The following is a 27,719-nucleotide window of genomic DNA, read 5'->3' on the forward strand; positions in this document are numbered from 1 at the left end:
GTCTTTAACTCTCTCTTGATTAGGAATTAAAATATTGACTTCACGATTCATGCATTTGATGAGGAATTAACCCCGAGGGATTAATCCCGAATAAGTGCCGGTGTTTTGATCATGTTAAATCAGATCAACTTTTTTGTGTCCAAAATGTTGGACCCGCTCAACAGATCTAATTATTGACTGGACTCAACGCGTAAGAAAACACAATTTTTTCAACATACTTATATAAAGTGTACAGCACAGGTGTCAAACTCGAGGCCCGGGGACCAGATACGACCCGCCACATCATTTTACGTGGCCCGCGAAGACAAATTATGCATCAAATTCATGTGTCATTACTAGAATTGCAAATTGTCTTCAATTTTAAAAATATTTTTTTTAATATTTGACCAGTTTTTACTGATTTGAAAACGAGTTATTTGTCAGTTTGTTTTGTAGTTTATACTGTGTATATAATATGAGGTGTTCATACATTTATTTGGGTTGACAGTCATAATGACCCTCCGAAAGAAACTATGACTACAATGCGGCCCGCGAAAAAAACGAGTTTGACACCCCTGGTGTACAGTGTGAGAATAATGATCAAAATGTATTTATAAATCTGCCATGCAACCTTGATTTCGGTGAATGTTAATTAAGTAGTCATAAGTTAATGTATTTTTTAAAACACTTGCGGACAAGGATGGGGTAAAAATTGCCCCTGGCATTTTTGGCTTGAAGCATCCCATTATAATTAGCCAAGCACAATTGGCTGGACTGGAGCTATTCCATCTTATTTAGTTCAGTTTTATTGATTCAGCTCTGTTCATTATCTTAGGTTAGATATTTTAATTTTTTTATGATAATCACAAAAGGCACAAAAAGAAAGGGCTGAAGTTGGCTTCAGGCGCGCTTCTAGCAAAGTCAACAATAAGAGCGTAATTTTAAGATAAAAAAATAATTTTGGCTTTAGGCTGAATATAATTTTACAGTAAAATAATAACTCACCTCAAAACACTCAAATATTTATTTTTGGAAAATAGGTGTAGTTAGAAAGGGGTGTTTGCGCCGGTGTGGGTGTAAACACAGCCAACTTGCTTCCAGGCCAATGGTAAAGGCTCTTGTCATTGCCTTTAAATTAAGCGCAGGAGACGTGCATGGACAAATTGTAACTCACAAAGCAGAAATTGGACCTTACCACCTAAAAAAACATTGCCAGAGTCAGTCTACTCCTCTGTCTTTCTTAAGAATACACAGAGGTGCTAATGCACTATTTTGTCTCCTGCCATAATGATTTCTGCAACAGTCATCTCTTTCATCTTTCAGAATCGAATGGCGCGTCTGCTGTCATGCCTAGGCTTAGAAAGAAATAATACATCGTACCGGTTTTACAGGTCGTTCATTAGTTCCCCTGTGTGTTTCAAGATTGATTTTCAAGGTTCGAAAGCATCAATTTATAAAACCCTTTGTGGTCCTGGCTCCTGAGGGCATTCATGCAGGACTGCAGACACCTTTGATAGTTTTAAAAGGAGACTCGAAACCAATCCAATAATGTTGTCGAGTCCATTAAAAAAAATTACAAAAATTGCTGCTTATGGAAAATAAATATGCTTTTGCAAGTGGAGTCAAGAGAGTAGGTTGACCGCTGCCACTAGGTGGCAGTGCTGAGCTTCATTGGCCCAAAGCGTATTTCTGTGTCAGCCTTCATGCATGCAAGTGAAAGCTAGTTGAAAATAGCTTTTGGGCGGACGATGACGCAAACTGCGGACAGGGCCTAAGACGTTATTCATTATCCAGCCGCCTGGTAATTTACCCCCCATGTGGTGCCACCAAACTTAAGTCGGCACAATAGCGACGCCATTAGTGATCCGACATCATGCTACATTCAGCGTATGACATTCCACTGCAACATTTAAGCGCTGCAGGAAATGAGCTAAATGGGCAATCACAGTGGTTAGATTTGTTAACTAAGAGTACTTTGCGTTTTTTATTTTTCCTCACGTTCTACTCAGGTGGCCGATTTTGCCTAGCGATGTTGTTGGCGCCGTGATCCATATTTACAACAAATAAGCTTTGACTTATGAAAAGCCTGTTTAAGGTTGAATGAGGCTAATCTAAATCACTACTTCATGACTGTGCCTGCATATGTTCGTTAATTAGTCTGATTGACTGCAGTGTTTAAGTTCTCATCAGTAGCAGTGTCAAATTAAGCAGCACTCCAGCAATTATGGTAAAGCGGCAATGAGGTAAATAATCCACGGAGTTGTCAAGTAGTCCGTTTTCATCTAGCTGCCGTCTCGCTGTGTCCTTTTTCTTTCCCAAGAAAACAAATGAATGTCTGCACCCCGCTTCGTTTGCTCTTAATTGATTGAAGTTATAAACTAGCGTAGCACGGCTAATTCGTTTTTATTCCATGAGGAATTAAACAGTGAAAGAGCATCTCAACAATTCATTCGGCTCTTGTTTGACAGACGTGCATCTTACGAGTAATCCCTTCATGGTTGAACTTTTTTTTTCCCTCCTTCATCCGGCAGCAACATCCTCCATAATGAACGTAGCCTACACGTTCCCATTACGGAAAGGTTATTCCGAGGATGACGAGACGGAGCGACAGTATGATAGCTGTCATGAACAAAAAGTCACTACGTGACCTTTTATTCTCTTGTTGATTTTCCGCAGAGAAGATTGCATTCCTCCTCGCAGTGTCTTCAAGGATAACTCAGAATGTAGGAGAATATCAAAAACTTTCCCGCGCTATCATTTTAGAATTGACCAGACTAAATGTCATTTTCTGCTTGCAGATTTGCAGAATTTCATTGGGCCAAGAGAAAAAAAAAAAGGAATGGGCATTAATCCAAAAGCAATTTAAACCCAGCGACACTTGTCAAGACCACTCGGCAATTAGAGGTCTTGCATCACAGCGAGGCTGCCACTGATTGATTCAAGCCGATGAATCCGTTTGACGTAACAAATTGAGTCAGAGGAATCACCGTGTGGATGGATGATGAAGAAGCGCAATATGTCGTTTACTGAGTTTCCCTTGCGCCTGCTAATTGAGAAGAAAGCTTCAGTTGGCTGAGTTTCTGGTTCCAGAGAGCTGGTGTTGTTTTTTGAAGACCAAAGGAGGGCAGTGTGGCTCAGGTGCACGCTAGCTCGGAGGCTCAGTGACACTCACCCTGCTTTCAGGCAAACAATAACACCATCTTGTTACAGTGGCTTTTCTCAGCTCAGGAACCTTTGACCTTTTGGGATTATTGCCTCTTTCTAGGAAGTTTTTTTTTTTTTTAGGAGAGGAGTTTTTTTCTGACACTTCCTTGTTTTTCCAGACAAATGTATTTTTATAGAGAAGTATTAATGAGAAAATATTTTCAAACAATCACTTCTTAAACAAGAGGAGTTAAACAAAGATATGCACATTCATCAATTTGTTTTTAAAAAATCACCGTTATACATACATTTATATAAGTATTTCAAAAATGTCAAATATTATTCTGCCCCGGAAACAGAACCACCAAGATTCTATCCAAATTTCCATCCCTTCAATTGTCACAGATATTTTACCATTCAGTTACTGTTAGAGTAGTCAGAATTAATCGAGTAATCGACAACTATTTTAATAATCAAGTAAGCCATTCTTTGGCTTTGTCCAAATCCTCTAATGTCACCCTCTCAACAGCAATTATTCATTAATATTATCATTGACGATAAAATACTTTTGTGTTGTATCAGAACAATCTCACATTTGCAAACATCTGCTAAGTGCAAGTTGCAGGTCCGTGTTGGTACTTTTCCCCCTGAACTCACCCAAATGCACTTTTCAAGATCACAAAAGGGTTTTTTGTTCATTTTCTTTACATGACCCTGTAGCAGCGAAGTAGTTTCTTTATCAACACGATACATAACACTTTGAGTGGCACATTTCAAACTGCTCCGAGGGAATTGCGTAACGGCCACTACAGAGTGAACAGCTGCTTCCAAGGTCGTACAAACAATCGCTTTTGTTGCGGCCCCGGAGGAAGCTTTCCACACGACGTGCCAGTTGCACGGCGGTGCCCGCTCTAGAATAGCAAAGTGTCTCTGATGCTCTGAAAGCTTGAAGGGATGCAGTTGCTCATGTGGCGTAACGGCGGTGTGTCAGTGACAAGCACCCGGTGGGCAGCGCGGGACACTTGCGTTGTGACATATGTTGTCCATGAGTCAACTTTCTCATTAGCTATTTAAAGATAATGATGAGCCACAATAGCACTCGGGAGAGGAGCGACTTCCATTAAGACCAAGTGATATTCATTGTTATCAGCACCCACACCTCCAGAATATGATGGAATTTGTTTTAATTAACTAACATATAATAATAATAATAATACATTTTATTTGTAAGGCGCCTTTCAAGGCACTCAAGGTTACCGAACACACATAAAATAGCAGGCACAATTAAAAGAAAACAAAAGAGAGTCTAAAAGCAAAGAACAATTGCAGCAGAATAATAAAATTATTATGAACTCATTCACTGTCAGCCCAGCGCGTGATATTTGACTTCTATTCTCGTCAATGGCAGCGAATGAGTCTTTTCACTCAATTTTATAACTTGAACATAATTCTTAGATCAGGCAACAACAACCAAAACTTTTCAATGTGTCCAAACAAATAAAGATGTAGCAGATCCGTGATTTAATATTCTGCTAGTTATCATATTATGAATGCGCTGTCCTTTCGGCTTTGTCCACAGTGAATTATAAACAGTATTTTGGTGACATCCTAATGTGTATTTCATGTGCTTAGTATTTGTTGGACTGTGTAAAACTGCATTATACTGTCGTTCCCCCCCCCCCCTCCCCAAAAAAAAACAAGGCAGGAACCAACAGGAGCACCAAAATGATTTGACAGACACTTTTCTTTTACAGTTCCAATATTACTCATTTTTATACACAGTGCTATATTGTAGATTGCTTTTACTTTTCAATCAAAAACACATCACAAACCGTTTTTTTGTTTGTTTTATTTTGCTGTTTTGTGTGTGATAACGGATTTGGCATGTCCATTGATTTCAGTGGCCAAGCATGATTTGGAATAAATAAGACTGAATGTGTGTTGCATTCATTTTTAGTGATAATCATCAACAAGGCACAAGTGTCTACTTTGTGTTACAAACCTGAAAAAACATCATCCATCCACAATAGGCTTTTCTTTCTTTCTTTTTTAAGAAATATATTATTATTGATTCTGTGAGTAGAAGCCATCTGAAATCCATCTTTTACCAGCAAGGTCACTGCTACAAAGAGTGGGCGAGGGCAGTAGCTTGAAATGTATTAGATTCCATCAAACGTGCTTTTCTAACATCCCGATGGTGTCAACGCCCACTTGGAACTTTGTCCTAAATAGAATCTCAAAGCCATATCCTTTTATAGAGCGCCCACCATTGTTGGCAGCCCCATCAGGCATGTAAGGGGTGGAGAAGGCACCTGGGGCCACCAGATAAAGAGACCTAATAGGCCAGCACGAGTCACTTCTAGCTGGAGCCTCATCACCACTTGACAGCATCTCGCCATGGCCCCAAAGAAGAAGGACGAGCCCCCACCTGCGGCTGCTGCTCCCAAACCGCCACCAGAACCCGAGCGCCCTAAGACCCCCGTGTTCAACTCCTCATCTGTCACGGTAAAACAAACAAACAAACAAATGAACAAACAAAAACACTCTCACAACATGTGTCATTCAAAAGGGATTGGAAATGGAATGTGAATGCCGGGTGATTTCATTAAGATTAAAATGCCCAATAATTAAATGAATTAAGGACTGTTAGGATGAAGGATTGCACTATACTGTACATAATTGACGAAACCAATATAATATGTATAAAAAAAATAAGGCTTGCAATATCAAGATATTAGGGTGTGTTTAACAGAATTGGAGTCAGTGAAATGTGCATAAAATGAAGTAGGGGCAACCTCGAAAAGCCAAGTAAGTTTGGAAGGAGAAACAGTGACATCTAGTGAAGAACACCCGGTAGTGCAGGTTTATTAGTGTTGACATTGGCAGCCATATTACTCTGTATTATTAAATTGTGTAGTCTGGCATAAATCCACACGATCTCTTAGAATAGTCAGCCACCCACACAATATTCATATGAAACGTGTGTGTACGTGGAGTCATGATATCTTCCGGATTTTGCTTTATTAGAATGTAAAGAACCTCTCAAAGGGCAGATTATTTAAGACGAAGGGGAACAAAAAGTCAAAACCTCATCTGTTTGGCTAAATGACAATTCATATATATATATATATATTTTTTTTAATCCCTTATGATGCTGCCAGTGCGCTATCTCCGATTTAAGAAATATTAAAATAAGACATTGCGACGGATGTATTTTTAATTTGTGATTATTTACATTTATTGATAGATAAAAGAAAAGACATTAAGTTATATAAAATAGAATTATCCCTCTGATAAATCCGACCCTAATATAAAAAAATAGAACATGTAAAGGATAAAAACTGCCAGTTTTGCTAATGTCTTGTGACGGGTTGATTTGTATTAGTAGCACAAATGAGCTCCTGGTCTTCGTGTGACCACCCCCAACCTTGCGGCGTTGACACTGCATGGCCTAAAATTAAAAAGACAGTCGTTGATAGAGGCGCCAAGGTCAGTGACAATACACGGCGATGACAACGGGGCTGCAACTCGATCTGATAACCGCGCTGCTATTGTTGTTTCGTTTCTTTCAACCTTTTTAATCTGATACGTGGCCTTTTTTTGTCTCGCCAGCTGGAATTCACCCCCGAGCAAATCGAAGGTATGCTTTTTAAGGCCTTCATCGTGCACGCTATTTGTTGAAGGGCGAAGGGTCTATCTCGTGACTAATGTGTGGAAAAACATTGAGACAACAGCTGATCATCAGTCCTTTCCTGTTAAGTGATGCAATTCAACACTCTCCTGGTATGGCTCAATTCGAGTGCCTCGTGGTCAGCTGTGAGTGAGTGTGCAAAGAGAAGGCAAAAGAGCAAGGAGGGAGGACATTTAAAAAAAATATATATAGAAAAAAACAAAAACTTGTTTCACTTGATAGCCTGCGTGTGGGTCGGGGCTTATGCTAGCAAGGCTGCTTTAGAGCGCCTCATTGTCACAGGTCGCAATGACCCAGCGGGAAATTTTTGACGCTATTAAAAGTGGCTGCTTTTTAAATTTCTTTTGCTCTAACAGACTTCAAAGACGCATTCCAACTGTTCGATAGGACTCCCAACAGCGAGATGAAGATCACCTATGACCAGTGTGGTGATCTGATCCGAGCTTTGGGACAGAATCCCACCAACGCGGAGATTATGTATGTCCTCGGGAAGCCCAAAGCTGAAGGTGTGTCAAGTTTGCTACTTTACACTTTAGCGAGAGCGTTAGCATGCGTGTGGACCTAACCAAACGTCATCTGCCGCAGAAATGCAGTCCAAGATGCTGGACTTTGAGCAGTTCCTGCCAATCCACCAACACATCTGCAAGGCCAAAGACCGGGGCACCTTTGAGGACTTTGTGGAGGGTTTGCGGGTGTTTGACAAAGAGGGCAACGGCACCGTCATGGGTGCTGAGTTGAGACACGTGCTGGCTACGCTAGGTAAATATCATTCAAGTACAGTCACCCCCTGCTTATTGTGGGTGTAATTCCACTGTCAGCCACTAGATGGTGGTAGAACTGGATTAGTTGACTGTGAACAGAGCGATCAGTACACTCTCTTCCTCACGATATTAAATGAGTTTATTTCAAAAGTGTATTTAAAGACTTTAAAAAATAACTGGTAGTCCGATCCAATGATGTCATGATAAATTGAGAATTTGGGGATCTTTTAGGTGAGAAGATGCGTGAGGATGAGGTGGAGCAGCTGATGCAGAACCAAGAGGATGCCAACGGATGCATCAATTATGAGGCTTTTGTCAAATACCTCATGGCCTCTTGAACGAAACATGATTTTGGAGTCCCCTGTGGGCTGCCTTATTGTGCGTTATCATGACAACAGATTGTATTGGTTTTGTACCCTCATTTCACTGGAACTAGAACATCTTAAGAGTGCATATCAGTCTCTGTAGTACCAGATAATTGCACTGTTCATAATGGAAAGCAAGAAAGGGAAGAAATACAGAACATTTAAAAAAAAAAAGGTTTGAATGTGTATTTGTTTCTGAAATGAGGTTCCTAATTGATTATATATTGTGCGTAGCCTTATATTAAACAAAACACCTGGGAAAAAAGATTAGTTATTTACACGACTATATTTTAATTATAAATTAATGTTAAAATATTTGTATTTTGAAATGGATAGACAGAGGAAAGTCTGGTCTTCTCTGCTTAAGTTGCCGCCCCGATAAGCGGAAGAGAAGGATATGAGATATTGGTGTTTCAAGGTCTACAGTTACTTTATATTTACAAATAAAAACATCTCATTTAATTTTAAATTAATTGCGAATAATTTTAGGTTTAAAAAAACAAAAAAAATTTCAAATTATTCACAAATATATTTGAAAAGCTTAATTTTTTTAAATCCCAAAAATACTTTAAATTACTATTTCAAATGTACTAAATTGCATCATTATAACAATAATTTAAACATTCTAACAATGCATTACTTATATTACGATTTTTGTTAGCCTACAAGCATAACGGCACAATGACGTAACCTGACACCGGAAATAGAACAGGAATGGCGGGCTCGTGTCGCTAGCTATGGCTAACTCAGTGGTTCTTCGCCTGGGTTCGATCGAACCCTCGGGGTGATTTGCAGGTATGTAATTTGAGTTCACGCTTCATTGCTAGATTATTATGCCCTGTAAGACAACACTACGTGCTGAGAATTAGTTTATTTATCGTTATTTTTTGACCACTCTACCAACAACAAGACACTAAACGGCACTGTGTCGTTACCTCTAAAACACTTGACTCACAATTCGGCATACGACCTGTTTTTGTTCGTTTCTAAATATCTGCATGTATATTTTTATCATGTATATTATGAGCGTAAAATGAATGAAGGAATGAATTAATAATTCACGTCATGTTGTTAATTATAAAATACATGGTCTAGTAATTGTATATTATTTTCATGTGGCGTCCCATAAAGATTCCACAGATGTACACTAAGTTGTAAATACTGTATAAAATGTCAACATGAAAAAAGTATTTTTATATTTTGTTTTAAAGTACTTTATGGACACATTGGTATTTAATTTTAGAATATTCTAATACTATAAATGTCTGGCAGGGAAGTCCTTTTATTTATGAAGTACTGTAGTAGTAACTCTCTTCAGTCACACGAGGGTGCTGTTGTTTAATTTCATTCTCCACAGCAGTTTAAAAATGCAGATTAAACATGAAGCAAGTAATTATATCTACAAAATAATCTATATAAATAACCACTTTTAAGTAATCTGTTTTGAATTCTTCAGGAAGCACAGGAACAATATATTTTCATGCATGTTGCCATTAAATGGATGCAAACATGCGCACACGACCTCTGTCCTTTTGCGTTGGAGCTAATTGCTCGCGACGCATTTGGAGGACACAAAGACGCCATGGGCACAATGAAGTGTACTGTACTGTTATGTTACTGCGACTGGACACTGCCATTGCGTCAGGTCCCTCCTACTGTTCTTCAAGCATGGGAAGCAGGATTTGACACAACAAACCATGATTATAGTGCTTCAGTTGTGTTCAGTTAATTGTTTGAGGAATGGGTTGCAGCAGGGAGTGTGTGGGCTCATGAGGGGCGTTAATGTGAGGATGGGTGCCGAGTTTTATGCTCCATTTAACCAGGAAATGTTGGTATTACGTGAGCAGTTTTTCCATAGAAGTAAAGGACAGGCTAAATGGACCATTATATTTAATTCTAGAATATCTCAAGCTTTTAAATGGATGTGCTAAAGTTCTAGTCTAGTAAAACAGGTACAATGCTAATAGTTGGTATGCTAACATCTAGCTAGAAAGCAACCCAAGCGGATAAGTAATAAAGAAACCAGAGCACAGAGGTATTCCAAGTTTATCTTTTAATTGAAATACTCTTTTTTTGATTGACTAGATGTCATTTAGACAGACACAGACACACACGGGGTTTTCTTTTTTTGTAAGGCAAAACAGGTGACATAGCAAACTGCTTTCCATCAAATCCGCAGGTCAAATATACACGTTATATACAGTATACATCAAATGTGATTTCGCAGCTTCTTTTTTTATAAACAAGTGTATGATGTACATGATAAACAAGGTTATCACCAGAATATACTAATTTGTCTATATTTGACTTTGTAGATGCTTGCTTTTCATAAGACGGTCTTGACGTAACATGTTGGAGTCCTCTTTGGCAAGTTTGGAACAAATGATTTTGTTCTTTATTTAAAAAAAAAAATACAATTACATGTGGACATTTTTGTACCATTAAGTGATAATGCATCTGTGTACACACATATGACACATTGACACACACACATTTACATATAATTGGTACCCTGACTTTTGAGTGACCAGTCTTAGGGTCTTTAGGGTCTGAGGGTTTTTTTTTTTTTTGATAAGATTCTTTTTGTTTTGGACTAGTAAACTGAGACACAATACTAGTTGGTAGTAGTGAACTGCACAGCAAGCAGCACTTTGGCATATGCTGTAGTTAAAAATGCCACGCCCACTTTAGTTAATAGTCAAACTTAACGCAAAACAGAGAATTAATTACAAAGGTTTTTTTTGAAAATGCTAATGGGCTAATAAAATTAGCATCAGTTATACAGTATCATCACACTTGAAGGAACAGATAAGTGTTGCAGCAACACATTGACACTGATTTACAAGTGTTTTGAGATAGAGATGGTGATCACGGAACAATGGAACTCATAAATCAAGGCACGACTTTATATTAAATGTATCATCTGGACAACATCTACGACAGTTCCCATACAGTGTACATACAGCGCAATGCCCTGGGTGATGTATCAAACTTGTACAAAATACTAACTTGATCAAATGTACACTTTACAAATGTATATTAAGAGGAGTTGTGGAAATATACACAGTGAAAGAGACATAAGCACCGAACCACTTTCCACGATAAATGTCTTTCATTTACAGTTCAAAACAGCGCAAAATAAATAAAAAGATCATGTAAACAAGATGAGAGGTTTGGCACGTTTCTCTGTCAAACCTTAAATGTGGCTAGCGCCGCATATAGAAAAGAAAATAGGTCGTCAAAAATAGCATGAGCACAGTTGGCTAACTATAGCACAATTCTGCTAATTTCACATACCTCTGAAAATGTTCTCCTGCTTTATTGGTTGACCTATTTATGCGTTATGTTTAGAGATGCATTTTTATTTATCCATGCATATCGATACAGTAAATAATGGCACGTTTCATAGTTGTATATCTTTGAGTATCAAAAGCCCTTCCAGTCTAGTTTGTTTTATTTTATGATGTTATTAGTGAAAAAAAAAGAAATATTAGCATCGAAATGCCGTTCTGCTTGACATTTCGTTTTAAGATTTTGTTTTGGGTGAAACAAACCGCTGTTCTTTCTTTTGGGAGGGCTTATATTGTCACAGAACTCGATATTCTGTAAGTATTGAATGCTCCAACATGGCTGGCAATACAAGGACAATGACCACAACCACCAATGACCCGCTTCACGCCAGCCAAGACGGCGCTGAAACCCTGGTCAGCCGTCCCGGTTCTTGATAAAATGACCGTTGGACAGCCATTCGCCGTTAGCCGATGACCTCATGAGTGCGGCTGCTGGTCCTCACCACGCATGTTAACCAGTGTGTGTGTTTTCACACAGCGGTGGTCTGCTTAATGCTGTGGAAGCTGACCCGCGTTGGGGACGTGGGGATGGACATGGCTCGAGCAACTCGCACCCGCAGGGCGTGATTGTCTTGCCACCGGTGCCAGCGTTTCCTCACCGCCGAGCGAACCTGCGGCAACAAAAAAAGCTTGTCGACGTAACTGCCATCAAGCATGACACAGGTAGGATCAAAAACTTCTCAGGTTAGTATGGGATATGAAATTGTGATTTGTTCGGGACCAAACCAGTTTATTTTTGTGCATTTTCTACTCAGTCAATCTAAAATAACGTCTTTTTATAAAATAACTAAAGGGGCTGATATCAAAATAAGTTCAATCCAATTACCGTAATTTCCGGACTATAAGCCGCGACTTTTTTCCAAAATTTTGAACCCTGCGGCTTATAGTCAGGTGCGGCTTATATAAGATTTTTTTCGTGATTTTTGTGATGACTTGATCACTTTTATACACTCGTAAAAAGGCTGTGGACCACTGTTGTGCGGTATCTTGAAGAAAAAAACAACAACAAAAATACTATTTTGAAACACTACTATGGCTGCTGCTTATTCTGCCTGTGTTGCTAGTGACTATTATGAGCTTTAGTAGGAATGCACGCTAGGTGACCTGCGTCAAAGGGCTCTAAACCCTTTCTCTTACTCTGCCATGTGACTCAGAAATTACACAAAGCAGTGGCGCTGTTTGGAGCATCTCCATTGTATTAAAACCCAATCAATCAGGATTTAAATTCAATTCTTCTGACATTTTGCTTACCAAAAACAAATTGTAATTAATGTGAACTTTTAATGCATTTTATTCAGAAGGTTACTTTGACGTATTTATGGATTTTTACGGCTTTCTGTGTACTGTCTTTCTTTGTAAAAAATCTCATGTGCACGTGCGGCTTATAGTCCGGTGCGGCTTATATAAGAAAAAAACTAAAATATCCCTGAATTTTAGCTGGTGCGGCTTATAGTCCGGTGCGGCTTATAGTCCGGAAATTACGGTAAACAATGTATTGATGAAATAATGGATGTTAATCAATTATTGGTTGTAGCCCTAGTATTTTCTTATTAACACTAAAAATGTCATCATACAAGCACATTAGCATTTTCGCTCATTAGCACACAACAATGGCAGCCAATGTTTGAATAGACACTCAGGAGCTGATCGTTCATCTCCGCACGCCGACTGTCAGATAGTATTTGATTAACGTCGGCAAGCTCGCAAATCCACTCAGAGACGAGACCCAATTAGAGTTTGATTGCATTAAACAACCTCATAAAAATGCACCGAGCTACGTTAGCCGCGATTGTGTCTTTCTTAATGAAAGCTACGTCACACGTGATTGAGTTAAACCTGCCTCGGATAAACAAAGAAATCCTGCAGGGATTTTCCATTTGACCAAATCTTAATTTTTTTTTTTTTTGGGAAATGAATAAATGAACTCACCTCCCCATTAAGGAAGCAGTAGAAGACGGACACAAAGAAGCCCTGCGGAAAAACACATATCAGCGCCATACGGTGTAATCACGCCGCAATTAGATCACGCTAACTAATGACACATTATTGCTCTCCACAGAATGAAAGACATTTGGCAAATGGTGTGAATCCCAATGTGACACTTAGCTTTCAATATCTCCACGGTGTAGGCCATTATTTGTGTCTGTGCTTATATTTTACTAAGTTGGGTCGAAGAACCTCCTAGAAGAGTTCTTTGAGTCTTCCTCAAAGAGTACATGATTTGAAAAAATAGCCCTAGGAGAGCAATCATGCCCACATGGGCAACTTATTTGTGACAGTTGAGAGCGCAGAAAAGCATCAGGATATCGTCCTCCCTCGCATTGTCCTCCCCCGCCGCAAAATCCTCACACGCACACACGCCCGGAGGAAAAAAAAAAGTTTCGAGACCCAGTCGGCATGAGTCACGCGGAGAACTCGGCCCCCGAGGCGCTCGGTTTACCTGGAAGGACTGAAGGAAGGAATTGAAATAGACGAAGACGATCTGCGAGATGTCGTCCCCACCCGGGTTGACAAAGAAGAGCATGTAGGTGATGCCCAGAAGCGGAAGCAACACCAGCGTGGCCTTCACTGCCTTTCTGCAGAGGGATCAGCAAGGCCAAAAGAAAAAAAAATCTAAAATTGATGTCGCGAACACAAGAAATTGTCGGATCGTGTAGTACCTAATGTGAAATGCTGAGTCATCCCTTCCGAGATTCGTGTGTGCGTGTGTTTGTACGGGTGAAGGAGAAGAACTGCTTAGCAAATTGTGGTCAACAGCCAATCAGTGATTTTAACAATAAGGCACTCAGACAGATTGACACATGATCACATTAACGCAGCCAGCGAAAGCAAAGATGCGAGATGAAGTGTGATCTTTTCCTCTCTAAAAATAGTCCGCTGCTAACGTGTCTTTAAATGAAAATATTGCGCTTCCAGATGGCGAGCTGCTCAAGTCTCCCCCGTGAGACGAACGGGCCTAATGAAGCACGGTTAATATGAAGAAAGCTTCCCGGAGCTACTCACAACACGAGATCTGATCGAAATAAATGCGCCGTCTAAAGCAAGCAGTAAAAGCGTTCACAGAAATTAATAAAGTCTTTCTAGTAAAAAGGGGGGGGGGGGGACATCTGAAAATAACGTCATTAACGTTAATGAAATATTTTTGAATGGAATCCCATTGACTGCGGAAACGAGTCATTCTGAAAGCCGCGATTATGACATATTTCTAAAGCTAGCAAAGCCTTTCAATCTTGACATGAAAAGAAGCCAAAGAAAAAGCCCGCTCACCTGTACTGGATGGTTTCCGAGGTGGTCGACGCCCTCAGTTTAGTCATCAGTATTCTGACTATATTGAAGAGGAAAACAAAGTTTATCTAGAAAAGAAAGAAAAAAATCAAGTCTTTTTCAAGCAAAACTGAAATCATTTGAGGCTTTGCTCTGCCCGCGTTTAAAGGCATAGGCAAATTGGTGCCGAGTGCTAATTTACTTCCAACTTTCCGAATAATCAAACACAAGAAATGTGCAGTGCAGAGTCCTGGAGCGATGCTGACCAGTAGTACGAGAATGACGGGCCCTTGGTAAATGTAGTCAATGTATTTGCCGGGGTCCTTCCCAAACCAGCACCTGGAGAGGCAAGCAGTACATTTGAATGTTGTCGAGAGTTAGCTTATTTAATTAGCTGTTACGATATCCATGAATTTTTTTCCCCATTTCCCGGTCAAGTTAAAAAATGACTGCTATCAGGCAAATTAAATAATTCAAGCACCTACTTTTCATTTTCATAATACAGCTTCCCGATGCTCCAGGCTATGATTATTGGACATGGGATACCTGAAAGGGATGGCAAATTACAAGTGACTAGAAATTCACCATTTCCAAAAGTCAAAAGACCTACTCTACAAAATTCAAGTTTATTAACATGTTCCTGTTAGAAATGAAACTCGTGGGTATAAAGTCAGACGTACAAAAAAAAAAAATTCCAAAACGAAGCAGACGGAAATTCTTCCAAATGACACACAATTTAAAGTAATGGATGTGCTTGGCTGCTATGACTACTGAGTCATTTCCGTTTCAAGAGTTCTCTCCGTCAACTGAACATAAATGTGGGATACGTTTCCCTCAAACTCGTCCGTTTGGATCTCGAAGAACAATCTCATCAATTTGCCTGTCAGCGCTGATGAGCTAGCATCTGTCTCATCTGTTGTTTAACTCGAGCACCGCCACATTTGCCGGACCTCGAGGCGCTTCTCTCCCCCCCCCCCCTCTCCCAATTATACAACACGCACAATGACCGTGACATAAAGACGAAGAATGTCGGGCTTCCTCTCAGGGACACGTCCAGCAATGTTTACTTTTCGTATGCCCGCCAGTGAAACGCGCCGAGACAGACGTCGGTGCTCCCAAATAATAATGCGACTTGAGTGCAAACCGCCAGTGGAACAGCAAAGGTCATGATATTTTATTTTATTTTTTGAGTATGGTAAAATGACAACTTACACCAGCCGATGCAGAGGAAGACCCACTTGCGTAGCTTATCGGTGGAGTAGGTCATCACGATGGCTGTGTGCAGGTAGCAGCCCTCAACAAACATCCAGAAGAAGTTGGTGACCACAAAGTAGTTGTAGACGGTGGTCATCAGGCGACACCACGGCTGGCGCACGGGAATGACACAAGCGTCAGCAATCAGCCAAGCAGACGCAGAGCGAGCGACACCTACCTCGTTACTCTCGTGGATGTTGTGGTCGATGAACTGCAGCAGGAACCACATGATGTTCCTCAAGATGAAGGTGGTAATTAAGTTCCAGTGGATGATGTTGCGCAAACATCGTATGCTCCTACGAAGAAGAGACATTGGATGGGTTACGTCTCACGGCTGGTCTGGGAACGCTTTGGGATTGCTGGGGGAGAGAGAAGTCGGTGTTTCTACCAGATAAGCAGAAGAAAATGGATGGATGAAATTTTATTTTAAGGAAACCTGATGAAAGATGGGATGCATTTTGTGCCCACGTCGAAGCAGACTTCACACAAACGCGAGCGGTTGCCATCTTTTGAAATCCCCACCGAATATTGATTATTTGCTGCCTTTAATGGCTGCCAGCTGCTCGAAGCTAACAGTGCAGCTGAGGCCCACAATGTCCGAGCAGGTGTAGTTGTGCGTTTCGAGGAGGACATGCAAAGAATCACAAAGGCTCCGCTGAAGAGGAGGAGGAAGGGAAACATTCATCATCTACAGCACACATGCATGAAGCACGAAGCTGCCGCAATCTATTCCTTTGACATCAGCGACCTTATGACAAGGAAGGAAGGGAGAGAATAGAAGAGGAACGTTCCAGAACATCTGCTGCTCTGAGATGGCACGCATGGAGATATTTGTGAACTATTTCTGTACTCGCCTTAAGCACAAGAAGAGGATGAAGGCCACTAATAGCGCCCCCACAGAGATGCAGTGGCCCAGGTAGTTGATGATCAGCGCTATCTTGTAATGTACAGGATACATTCTCTGAAAGACAACATTAGAAACACCCCCACACATTTACATCCAGACAATATATAACCTTTTCTTTTTTATATAAAAAAAATAAAATAAAAATCTGGCCACATTTCAACAGTACAGCTCCACAACCGGCTAGTGGCCATTTTGGCAAGCGAAATGCCATTGGCAGGATGTCAAACATGCTCGCACATTTGAAAGAGCATCACGCGGACATAAAAGGCACAAAAACTGAACTAAAATAGAATAACATTAGGGAAAGCGTGTGTTTGAATCACACTCTGGCTAGCCGACAACTTGGCTAGCAATATCCTGTTGGCGGGATGTCAAACTTGCTAGCATCATGTAGCATCATTTAGATGTCGAGAGCACTTCTCATGCCAGTGCGCCAACTGCGGTTGGGTTTAGTTATTCTGCAATGTTTTCAGAAAACAAGGGAGTCTTTTGCTAAGTACCATAATCTAGACAACTGAGCATATGAAAAAAAAGTAGTTTTTAGGATTTACATCAATGTTTTTTTTTAAACTGATATTGTGACAGTGAATTAAAAATACTTTTAGTTCTGATATTAATCTAACAATATTCATGTCACTCACGACTCCATTTTTTTTCCTTTCTGTCACGCTCCTGAAAATGTGTCACTCGCCTCATCGCCCAAGATTGTTATCCTAGCGCTTTTAGTACAAGGAGGGAAAATAAACGCCATTGACACACTTCAAATGTCTTAGGATGTCTAAATTTGTCCGAGGAAAAATGGAGCAAGAGCCAGAAATACACCAGCGATCGGGCCGTGTATCGCAGCTGGTCTTGCGCTTGTAATGCATTCGGAGACGGTTGGGAAAACAAAACATCTCAAGTGTGCAATTGCGCGGCACTAAAGACAAATGCATTTCCTTTAGGTGGCGTTTTAAAATTAGAACCAAAAGAAGCATTTACCTTCTCCCCCAAAATTGGCATGCAATTTGAATAATTGCTCCTTAGCGCCCATGTGCCGTTCTCCATGCATTCTCTGTATGCGCTCCCTGAAAAGAGATGACAATGCAATTATCGCAAACAAACGAGGTTTCAAGACGCGCACTTCATCGAAATGTTATTTGCAATCAGCTGCCCTGAGTTACTAAAGTGAGTCATTACTTGTGACATGCCGTTTGGGCAAACAAAGTGTCCCGAAAACTCAACGCCAAGGTCAAAGTTTAGACCAAAAAATCTGGAGTACGTTAAACTTGTCAGCTTGTTAAACGAGAATAGGCCAGTCAAGCCAAAGCAATAAATGACAACAATGTTTTTATTGCGTAATAATTTACTCTGTTTAAACTGTATTTGTTGCAATCTTCTTCCTGAGCCTCCGTGGTTTCTTGAGACAACACACAATAAGATTACTATTGATGTTGTACTTTCGAAGCTGTCATTCATTGGAGAATTTACGGCAACTAGTTTGCCTTTTTTATGTTGTTCCTTTTAGAAGATGAGGTGGTTTATCTTTCCCCTCAATCTTCTTTTCATCACAGGCTCATTGTTAAACGACTAAAGATTTTTTTCGTCGGCGACTCTTGATGGAAGTCAAGTCAACGTCAATCAGTCATTGACGGGTATTTTCTTAGCAGCCCTTAAGACCCCGCCCCAACCAGTTGCAATTCAAGCTGCCACTTGACAAAAAAAAAAAAACCTCACACAAAAGTCATCCTTGAAGTCGTCGAGAGCTAATTTTAGAGTCGGGTTTTGCTTCCCCCGACTTGTCTGCTTCTGCGGGCGACGATGGCACCGCATTTGTGTAAGCAAGCAGAGATGGTGTTGAAACACAAGTACGGGGTGGGAGGGTGCGAGCTCTTCCATTGACGCACGGCTAATTCCCCGACACTGGTGCAAGGGAAATGCATTTCCAACCATCTGCACACCACGCATGAAAAAGCAGTAACTCCAGCTATTTTATTCTTTTGCCATTAATTTGCTCCAGGCATTCTTAATGTAGATAGCTAGTAGCCGGCTAGCTAGTAGCACCGCCCCTCCTACCACTCGAGTTTTCTGTCTTGAAGTTGCTATCCCAATATTAACTTCAAATTGAAAGAAGAAATGGAACCATTCAGAAAGTTTCTCACTTTCGGGCTCCTCCATGTGTGGTGTTGGAACGTCATGTGTGTGGTTTGTGATAATGCTCAGAATGTGACTCCTTCTCGCCAGCTATTTGACACCCAACCGCCTTCTCAATTGACAGTCGCAGGAGGTGCGTGTGATTCAGTGAATGCTGTCACGCCGACTAAACCAAAAAGCAAATGTGTGTGAGAGCAAAAAAAAGTATTTGCAGAAGTGCACATACTCGGAGCTTCGCTACTGACGTGGAAATGATGTGGAAATTTGTTGACATTGTTAACCGGCCGCATGGCGCCACATTACGAGCCAGCCCAAACAGGACCCCCCCCACACACACACACACACCCCGAGCTTGTATCCAAATCCCAGGTAGCCGTATGATGAAAAGGCTTTTGCTACATTAAAGTTGCATACTCAAAATGGCTCACATGCCGAAATCTAATTTAACACGCCGGGCACAGAGTGAACTAGGCCACAGTGCTGGCTTGAGTTTGATAAAGTGATTCGCTTAGGCAGCGGGGGAACTGGAGCAAGGCCAGAGAGTGTCAGAGACCAGGTGAACACACACACTCACACAAACACACACAGATCATCATATCACCATCACTCATTCTTTTGTAATTTATTTTACCCAACAAATCATTTTTCTCTCATTTGTAGTTTATGGATTGTTTTTAATGAATCTATTAGCTGTAGTCTGTACTATTTTAAAGAGCCCAATAATAATTAGAATATGAATTATTACTGGCAGCTGTAATAATTCAAAGTAAGATAATAGAACGTTAGTTAGCAAGTTAGCTAAGCAGTTGTTGAGACTGCAGAGAAGAGGCGTACAAGGCGAGACAGATCTGCTCCATCTATCTATGATATGAGATTCAAAATTGGTGGAATATTAAAATTGCGAGTATATAGGTTTGAAGGATTTTCATCAGGACACACCTACAAATGTACGTATTTTTTTTTTTTAGCCTTAGAATCCATTTGAAAAGGGCCTTTGCACAATTTGTCGTTTATAAAGCCTCAAATGAAAGAAGGCCTTGATCACAAACGGCGTTGCATCCATTTTTTTTCCCCCAGTAATTAAGACTGGCCATCACGTTATGAATACTGAAATGTTCCCCAAGCCTTGTGGCACTTCAGAGAAGCTCTTGGTCTTGTATTGAAGCTAAAATCAGTTTGAAAGGAAATGTGTCACTTGCCACAGCATTTTTTTTTTTTAAGGCGGTCTCCAGTTTGGATTCGTGACTATGCAGAATACATTTGAAATAGAAACGTACCCTTTTTAAAGTACAGACTGCTTCGGCGTCAATTCTTCACTCTTGACTTTTGAAATAAGCCGAGAAGATGCCACGTCTGAGTCACGTTTAATTTCTCACACACGTGTGCTTTTGCATTTGTTACCAAATAACACTTTCTAGAGATATCTGCAGAAGTAAGGGCCAAGGAAAACAACAACTCATAACTGGATCTTCGTTCTTTCCCTTTGAGCCACAGGACATTTTGCTCGCATTTTCTTTAATTTTCCACTGAATTAATCATGAATCTTAATGAAGAAATAAACAGGAGGTGAGTGTCTATGAAGGCGGGCAATTTGGTGCCTATCCAAATTATGGTTGCTCAGCCTTGACAGATGTCCACACTCCACTAAGTAGGACTTGTTATCATGGCGAGTCGATTCAATCTTCTTACAGGTGCTTTATATGTTCATTGTATGCGTTTACTAATGAAAGTGCGTCAAGGAGGTCCTCGTTTAGCATACAAATATTTACTGTAATTGAGTTTTAGTTAGCACTGCGTCAGTCAGTAATAAACGACTTGAGGTTGCATCATCGCCGCAGGAAGGGTTTCTGTCGTAAAGTGAGGACGCCCTGCAGTTAAAAAACCTCCCTCTGAGCCATGTCAGGCGCTATTACCGTCCTATTCTTAAAGGCTCGGACTTCTTTCCTCTTGCATTTGAGTCTGTTAGTGCTACGTTGGGTGTCACATGGGTGTCAGTTGCAAGCTAAAGGCAGCATAACACTCACATGGATTTGAAAGCTTATCGTTAGATTGTCGGTTTTGAACGTGCATTTTACGTGGGCATATTGCTGTCGGTGTAGTGAGAGCAACTCGTATGACAAGTCAAACCAACCAACAAGAGGAGTCACACACGGACGCACGATCGGGGGTCGAGGGCGGTCGCTATACGACGACCCGCAGCGGCTAATTGTACATCGGCAAGTGGAGATCATCTTGCAGCACTATTTAAATGGACTGCATGGACTCCTGGATTTTAAGAGAATTAGGGGCGTCGCTTCCATTGGATGGTAAAGCTATGTCCCCCCCCCCCCCACAACGGCGCAAACACCCACAGTTTATAAATCGGTGGAATCTGGATTTAAAGAAATAGGTCTGCCCCATCTCTGAGGACAGTTAAATTGCCACCCTATGCACAATGTCCAATCAAGGCATAGGGTCACGTGTCAAATCAGCACTTTTTTGTTATAGTCAGTGCTGTCGTGGTCAGTTCTCCTAACATATAATCAGTCGTCAGAATGAGTACAATTGTCTGCATCTATTTGAAAGTTCAGGAGACAAAAGCAAAACTGCCCTCCCGACTTGATGTTTTTCAGCAGAGCGCAATGAAAAGTTCCCTTCACTTTGGCTCAAATGAATCGTCCATGTCAAAAGCCTCGAACAGCGCTGCTTGAAACAACTGTCTTCCAAAATCTATTTCCCCTAACATGCAATCAAGGGTGAGCCTTTCCCCCTTCAGCCCATGCAGCAAATCAGTCGAGCTTCTTTGCAGAAAGGGGATACACGCAGAGCAATGTTGTGGAAATCCTTCCGCTCGTGCCAGGGATTAGCTAGTTTAGGATGCGAGCCCAAATTCAAGAGGCAGTGACAAAAGGTCGTCCGCAGCCTAATTGGATGCCGGCTGCAATTTTGAGCAGGTTAGCGGGGATAATAAAAAAACAATGAGAAGGAAAGGAATGGTTCGCAAAGTTGTATCGACATCGTAGAAACCTCAAAAGCCCTGAAAATACATTTCCTCTTCTTCATCTATCAGTCTGTTGTCTACATTAGCTTGTCGCTAACTAGCTAGCAGCTATTTTGCTGCCATCCGTGAGGATTAGCGGTTTCCACAAATGGATTCATGTTTTAAATTAAAAAGAAGTAGAGGCTTGTATGTGTGTGTTGTGTTTGAAGATTTTGAGATACAATCAAGTGAATCGGTGTACACGTACAGATAAGCAAACCTCATTTGAGCTTTAGCTCTCCCCTTCGATTAAAGTCAGAAAAAACCCAATAACTGGATATCTCATATCTTTTAAGATTAGGATAAAGGTTAGTGTGGAGTGTTTTACATAATTATTCCTTCCTGATCTGCTTAGAAAACATTTTGACTGACAGTCTTAAGCATTGAACGCATTCGATTGTTACGATGGCAAATCCTTGGTTGTTTCATTTTGTTCTTGTCACATGAAAGGGAAGTGACCTGAAGGTAATTTAGGGCTTGTGTAATGCCTTTCACACATCAGTTAACAAAAGAAAAACAACAAGGAGAAAAGTTTAACTGTGATTACCAAAAGAGTATAAAATTAGGAGGCTAAAAAAGGTTGAGAAACACTATTAGAGTAAACAATTTGGCTTTTTTTTTTTTTTTTTTTTTAATAGACCCATTAAGAGCAGTAAGGTCACATCTTGAGGTCAAGATAGTTAAGATAAAAAAAAAAAAAGTCTTTACGACTCAGATGAGTCTGAAACGAATAAGTCTGTATGTTAGGAAATCTTGCCCACATTCGGAAAATTTTACCGCGGGACGAATTTGAGAGTCAGAAGTCAGTCGCTCGGAAGTGCACGCGAAGAAGCTGAGGACAGGAAAGCGCATCCGACCATTGTCACTCCACGAGATTCAGATTAAGTTTTTTTTGCCAAGCAGCATTTCAAACATGGCCACCATTCTGTCCCCATCAGTGCGTTTTATTGAGCAAGGTTATCGTTGGTTTCACAGGATTGCGTATGACAAGTGTGTTAATGGTCACTGGAAGAGACAGGCCGATGACTCATCCGCTGCTCTTTAACCCTCCGCCTTCTCTTCACGGCCTCTTGTCGCATGAGGGAATTAATACAATCTTTGCTCCTGTACAGCGTATACATGCCGGCCGAACATTTGCCATCAGTCGCTTTTTACCGCAATCAGTTGGTGAGAGACATGAGCCAGAGTTAAGAGACCCTGAGGGGGGGGGCAATAAGCCAAACATGAAATCGCGTGTCGGGGTAATGAGAGCATACTGTACGAGCAACACGCTTACACATACCATCACTTTATGTCCATGTCAGATGTTCTTCAGCTTTACAAAAAATACAATTTATTTATTTGATATTTTGCAGTGTAGCGTCACATTTGTATCTCCGACGACTTGAACATACATTTGCGTGGGAGCTTATTAATTACATTTAGTGACTATCAGTGCAATGATCACACTGTGGTGTTTGATTGATTCCTGAGGGATTCATTAGAGCTAATCAGGTGCGCTACGGAATTGATCCAATCACACTTAAATGGTCTGAAAATTACTTTTTATGAATTATAAATATGGCTGTACCGTATTTTCCGGACTATAAGGCGCACCTTCAATGAATGGTCCATTTTGAAATTTTGCCCTTATATAAGGCGCACTGGACTATAAAGAGCACCATTAATGCATCATGTCAGATTTTTAATCCATATTGGCCCCAATTTGACCCCAAGTGAATTGTGAACTAAAGGGAGGGAAAAAACTGTTTAAAATCCCGACTGCATTGATCCCAGATTGGCTGTTAGTATCGTTGTTATGGCTTTACATTTTATAGTTGTGCATATTCAATAACTTTGTATCCTCCAAGCCATGTTCCCATCAAAAACGCTGTCATTTGGGTTTTGACACCTGTTTTAAATGACAAACATCCTATTTCAATCATTTTTTGTGCCCCCTAAAATGTTGGTGAAAATTAGAATTGCATGGCCTCAGCGGTGTTCGACTTGACTTTTTCGCACATTCCCTCGTGGAGATCGCTACTCATTTCCCAACGCCAGATGTAGAAAAGTGCCGGGGTGCTTCTTCAAAGAATTGTATGAAAAATGGAAGACAAGTGGAACGGGCTTACCTGCAGGCAAAAAGCTCCGCAGAGAAGCTTTAAAGCCAAGAAGGCAGCTGTGACAGCTTTAAGTGGAAATAAAATAAAAAACAGAAACATCACCTCCAGTCTAAAGAAAAACTATTTTGCTTCAATATCAGAATATATCTTTTTTTTTTTTTGCACTTTTATTTATATATTAAAATGATCATGCGGTGGATTTTTTTTATTTTGTAGGGTGGAACACTATCAGGGTGAAGCCCCGAGTTTGATACAAGAAGATTGGTGTCTGCTGCAGCTGATTAAATCTCATGGGGAACTTGCTGTGCAACGGTGGGTGAAATGTTTGCAATACACATTAAGCAAGCCCACTGACCCAGTCGCATAGACTGCGGGAGAATGACTTCACACAAGAGAAGCAGCCACCGGACTAAAAGCTTTTGTGTATTGAAATGTAGCAAATTGATCTAATAGTAAATGTCAGCGTACATGCCTTTGTATGGATTGTCAGCTTTTCAAGAAAATGCAGGTTCACTACGACGTTTCCATCAACAGGTCCTCCTTCTGCTCGTATCCGTACAATATTTTTGAAATGTCCTATGAAAGTCATGTTTCCTAAAAGATGACGCTTGATTTAACAAAAATCTATTTTTTTTCAAATACATTTTTCAATCTTCTATTCTCGTAATGTATGTTGAGCAGTGTGACCAAGTCCTTACTTGCATTTCTCCACAATAGTTCATTCAAAATGGAGTTTGACTTGACCTTATTAGATAAAATTCCCAAAAATATCACATCAAATTAAGGCAAAAAGACCCCAAGTGAAAACTAAGCCTTAAGTCTAACTCAAAGCCCATTCTCACCTTATCGGTACCCCAACCCTGCCACCTAATGTCGATTCAGCTCATTTTTTTATTGTGAGCCACAAAAAAGGTGACTCAAGTTCACTCACGGTCGTCTCTCTGCTTCACTTTCATAACAAGCCACGCGATTCTTATCGCTTATTCCAGATGTAGTGTAAAGCCACAAGCCGCGGCCCTGCACACACTGATATGACTCCGACATTATCAATCCCGATAAGGGAATCAATAGCCGTCCCGACTCGGCACCACAATGAAACGAGGAGTGCGCCGCGATGGTGGCGACCATCCGGGGGAAGCCATTGTAATTCAGACAATAATTAGCTACAGCCCGGCTCAGCCGCCGAGCGGGAAAAAAAGCGGTTGACCGAGATACGGCTCGACTTTGCAAAGCTGACGAACGGCACATTGTTTCGCCCGAGGCCTGACAGACAAGATCACACGGTGGCAAAAAAAAAAAAAATGTTTTCAAACATCTAAAAACGGCACGGTCCCAACCTTGCCCGTTTCACGCCGACTTAACCAACTATAAATACACAAAGAAGAACACGGGCCGTTTTAAAAAATGCATAAACCTCTTACAGCACTCTGCACGCACATTAATATTCATACAGGCTGCAAAACATGGACGGGAATTTCCATCCCCTTACCTGAGAGGCCATGTTCAATCTGTCAGTGCTTTCATTTTGGCTGGTCAAAAACATCAATTCGGACAATATTAAATGTTAAGTTCGTTTCATATTTCCCATCACAAATGTGAGCTCTAGGGCAAGACACAACTCCGTAATTGGCAATTAGGAAGCAACACGAAGCTCCCGCTATGGCGTCACACAAATTTAGAAAAAAGATGTTTCTTTTGAAATGTTTTTATAATGCATTTCTTCTGGAAATCAATCACTGCATTGAAAAATACATTTGCAACCATATTGGCTTATTGTGCTGATTTCCTTGGTGGGGTTTTCGAATTTGAATCGCGAATATAAACCAGAATGGAAACGCTGCAGTAGTGTCAAAGAAGCAAGGGAGAGAGGTTTTAGGTACTCATTTGTCATCAACTCAGCCTCCTCTGCAAACCCCCAGTACCTTCGGAAGCTTCTTGTTCGGAAGCTTCTTGTCTAATCACGTCATGGATGTCTCAAGATGACCAGAGAGGTCACACGTGTGACTTCTTGTGACACGTGAATGCTTCAAACATACTAACGTCACAGCATAGAGTCGCGGGTATGACCTGCCTGCACCTGTCAAACCTTTTTATAAAAAAAATAAAAGCGTGTGTGTACGAGCAAACACGCCAAGCTTCTGCGCTTTCACGCTGCGGCAGCTCCAGCATGGAAATCCCCGCGAGGACTCATGTTGCCGCCATTGTTTACACGCGCCTCCTGAAATGATAAACTCATTTAAAGAGAAGCTTTGCAGAGTGAATTCACAGCCAATTAAAATGACCTTGCGGATAGGAGAGGAGTCATTTATATTGATGGCGTTAAAGTTTGTTTTGAGGGCAGACAAAACACTGTTGCCTGAAATAATTAGCACTCACGCCTCCTGTTGAAGGCGACGACATCAATGCTGTCAAGGAGACTAGTCATTTCCTGATGTTGAGGGCATCACAAGTGAGATGTACAATCAATGCTGTATGTAAAAAAAAAAAAAAAATGTAAATATTTAACTGCACCTATCAAAGGTTGATTGCAGAGGTATCATGCAGAAACACACCCACGGGTGAAATGAACCAATACAGCAGGCAGATGGATGGGTGTTTGCTGCATGGCTGATTAATGCCTACATGGGAAAATGAAGCTTCATGAACTAGTTTTACTCCTCGTATCTTTCAAGTCAGGGGAAGCGTACAAAAGAATTTCCAAGACATGAAACACACCAGGAAATAATCGAGTGGACGAAATTTAGCACAACGGTGAAAGTGACCAGCCATTGGTTGCCCTTTCAAAATTGATGAAATTGATTTATTTTGTGATCATTGTGTTTTGTGGGTTTGTTTTTGCGGATTGTTGTTTGTTTTGTTTATTTCTTTCATCCAGGACTACTTAATTCCCCCTGACACAAGAGTCAAAACTCAAGCTTGTAAGAAAGAGTTGCCATCTCGCTTTAAGTGCCTTGTCTTGTAGCATCACACAGGCTCCGTGTGGAGCATCTATTTCAGTGACAGGAGGTGAGCTAACAATTGTCACCCCCCCTGTCATATGCGCTTGCATCAAACAACAGCGTAGGAAGCATGCAGAGCCTCAAACAAAAATCTGGAACTTCCTTTTTTTTCCCTCGAGGGTTAAAACGACTTACTGTTAGTGTTGTACTTGACTCCGTTAATGTACTCAGGGCAGGGTCTCTCCACAATCCTCCCCGTGCTGCTCCGTGGCCAGCAGGTGCCAATCTCATCAATAGTGGCGTTACAATAGAAACCTGGGAGGGATTTAAAAAAAAAAAAAAAAGCTTCCATTTGAGTTGCCAATTCCTCCTCCCCCGTCAAGAGTGTAGCGGGGAGAAAAGTGCTCCCTCTTACCATCAGTGCCCAAGAGTGAAAGTGAAGCATTTTCCCACAAAGTGTCTTGAAACGCGTCCAGCAAAGTGCAATTTAAGTCCACCAGCTCCCCGAAAATAATCTGGTAGAGGGTTGCATCCATGGTCCCAGTGCATGTGGATGGTGGGGCGCGCGCGCACCGAGCGCAGGCGGGCGGGCGAGCGAGCGAGTGAGCGAGCGGTGGCAGCGGTTCGCTCCCCTGACGATCGAAGCGGAGGACGCGCGCTCCTGCTTGGCTGTCAACGCGGTGGCCAATCAGAAGCGCTCCCCGTCACAGACAATGTAATAAACGTCTTATACAGGTGCAACGCATCAATGAAGCACAACGTCATTGAGGAGAACAGGCAGAAATTATTAGTTTGCATGGTTACCGTAAAT

General features: G+C 41.1%; 2 protein-coding genes across 2 annotated transcripts; one reads left to right on the plus strand and one right to left on the minus strand.

Annotated features, from left to right (window-relative positions):
* Positions 1 to 5,427: 5,427 nt before the first annotated feature.
* myl13 (myosin, light chain 13) lies at positions 5,428 to 8,183 on the plus strand. Its single transcript, XM_088396212.1, has 5 exons — positions 5,428 to 5,628; positions 6,736 to 6,763; positions 7,171 to 7,320; positions 7,400 to 7,573; positions 7,807 to 8,183. The coding sequence occupies exons 1-5, from the start codon at positions 5,521 to 5,523 to the stop codon at positions 7,911 to 7,913; spliced, it is 567 nt and encodes a 188-aa protein (XP_088252338.1). The 5' UTR covers positions 5,428 to 5,520; the 3' UTR covers positions 7,914 to 8,183.
* Positions 8,184 to 10,015: 1,832 nt separating this feature from the next.
* On the minus strand, positions 10,016 to 27,562 carry crhr2 (corticotropin releasing hormone receptor 2). The gene is made up of 12 exons (XM_088396204.1): positions 27,324 to 27,562; positions 27,104 to 27,223; positions 17,697 to 17,782; positions 16,663 to 16,769; positions 15,987 to 16,104; positions 15,767 to 15,920; positions 15,040 to 15,100; positions 14,821 to 14,893; positions 14,558 to 14,643; positions 13,731 to 13,866; positions 13,220 to 13,261; positions 10,016 to 11,901 (listed from the first exon to the last, which is right to left on the minus strand). Exons 1-12 carry the CDS (start codon positions 27,442 to 27,444, stop codon positions 11,761 to 11,763), a joined length of 1,245 nt encoding a protein of 414 aa, XP_088252330.1. The 5' UTR covers positions 27,445 to 27,562; the 3' UTR covers positions 10,016 to 11,760.
* Between the last annotated feature and the right edge of the window lie 157 nt (positions 27,563 to 27,719).

The sequence above is a fragment of the Syngnathus floridae genome, chromosome 14 (assembly GCF_059516105.1).
Source record: "Syngnathus floridae isolate MCC-2025c chromosome 14, RoL_Sflo_1.0, whole genome shotgun sequence".
NCBI classification, from domain to species: Eukaryota; Metazoa; Chordata; class Actinopteri; order Syngnathiformes; family Syngnathidae; genus Syngnathus; species Syngnathus floridae.

Bases quoted from the DNA above. Each gene is read 5' to 3' on its own strand.
- myl13 (XM_088396212.1), top strand. From the start codon at position 5,521: ATGGCCCCAAAGAAGAAGGACGAGCCCCCACCTGCGGCTGCTGCTCCC. The intron at 5,629-6,735 runs GTAAAACAAACA...TTGTCTCGCCAG, and splicing joins TCAACTCCTCATCTGTCACG to CTGGAATTCACCCCCGAGCA. The intron at 6,764-7,170 runs GTATGCTTTTTA...TTGCTCTAACAG, and splicing joins CACCCCCGAGCAAATCGAAG to ACTTCAAAGACGCATTCCAA.
- crhr2 (XM_088396204.1), bottom strand. From the start codon at position 27,444: ATGGATGCAACCCTCTACCAGATTATTTTCGGGGAGCTGGTGGACTTA. The intron at 16,770-17,696 runs GTAAATGCTTCT...GTTGTCTTTCAG, and splicing joins TGCCAATTTTGGGGGAGAAG to AGAATGTATCCTGTACATTA. The intron at 15,921-15,986 runs GTAGGTGTCGCT...CCCGTGCGCCAG, and splicing joins ACATCCACGAGAGTAACGAG to CCGTGGTGTCGCCTGATGAC.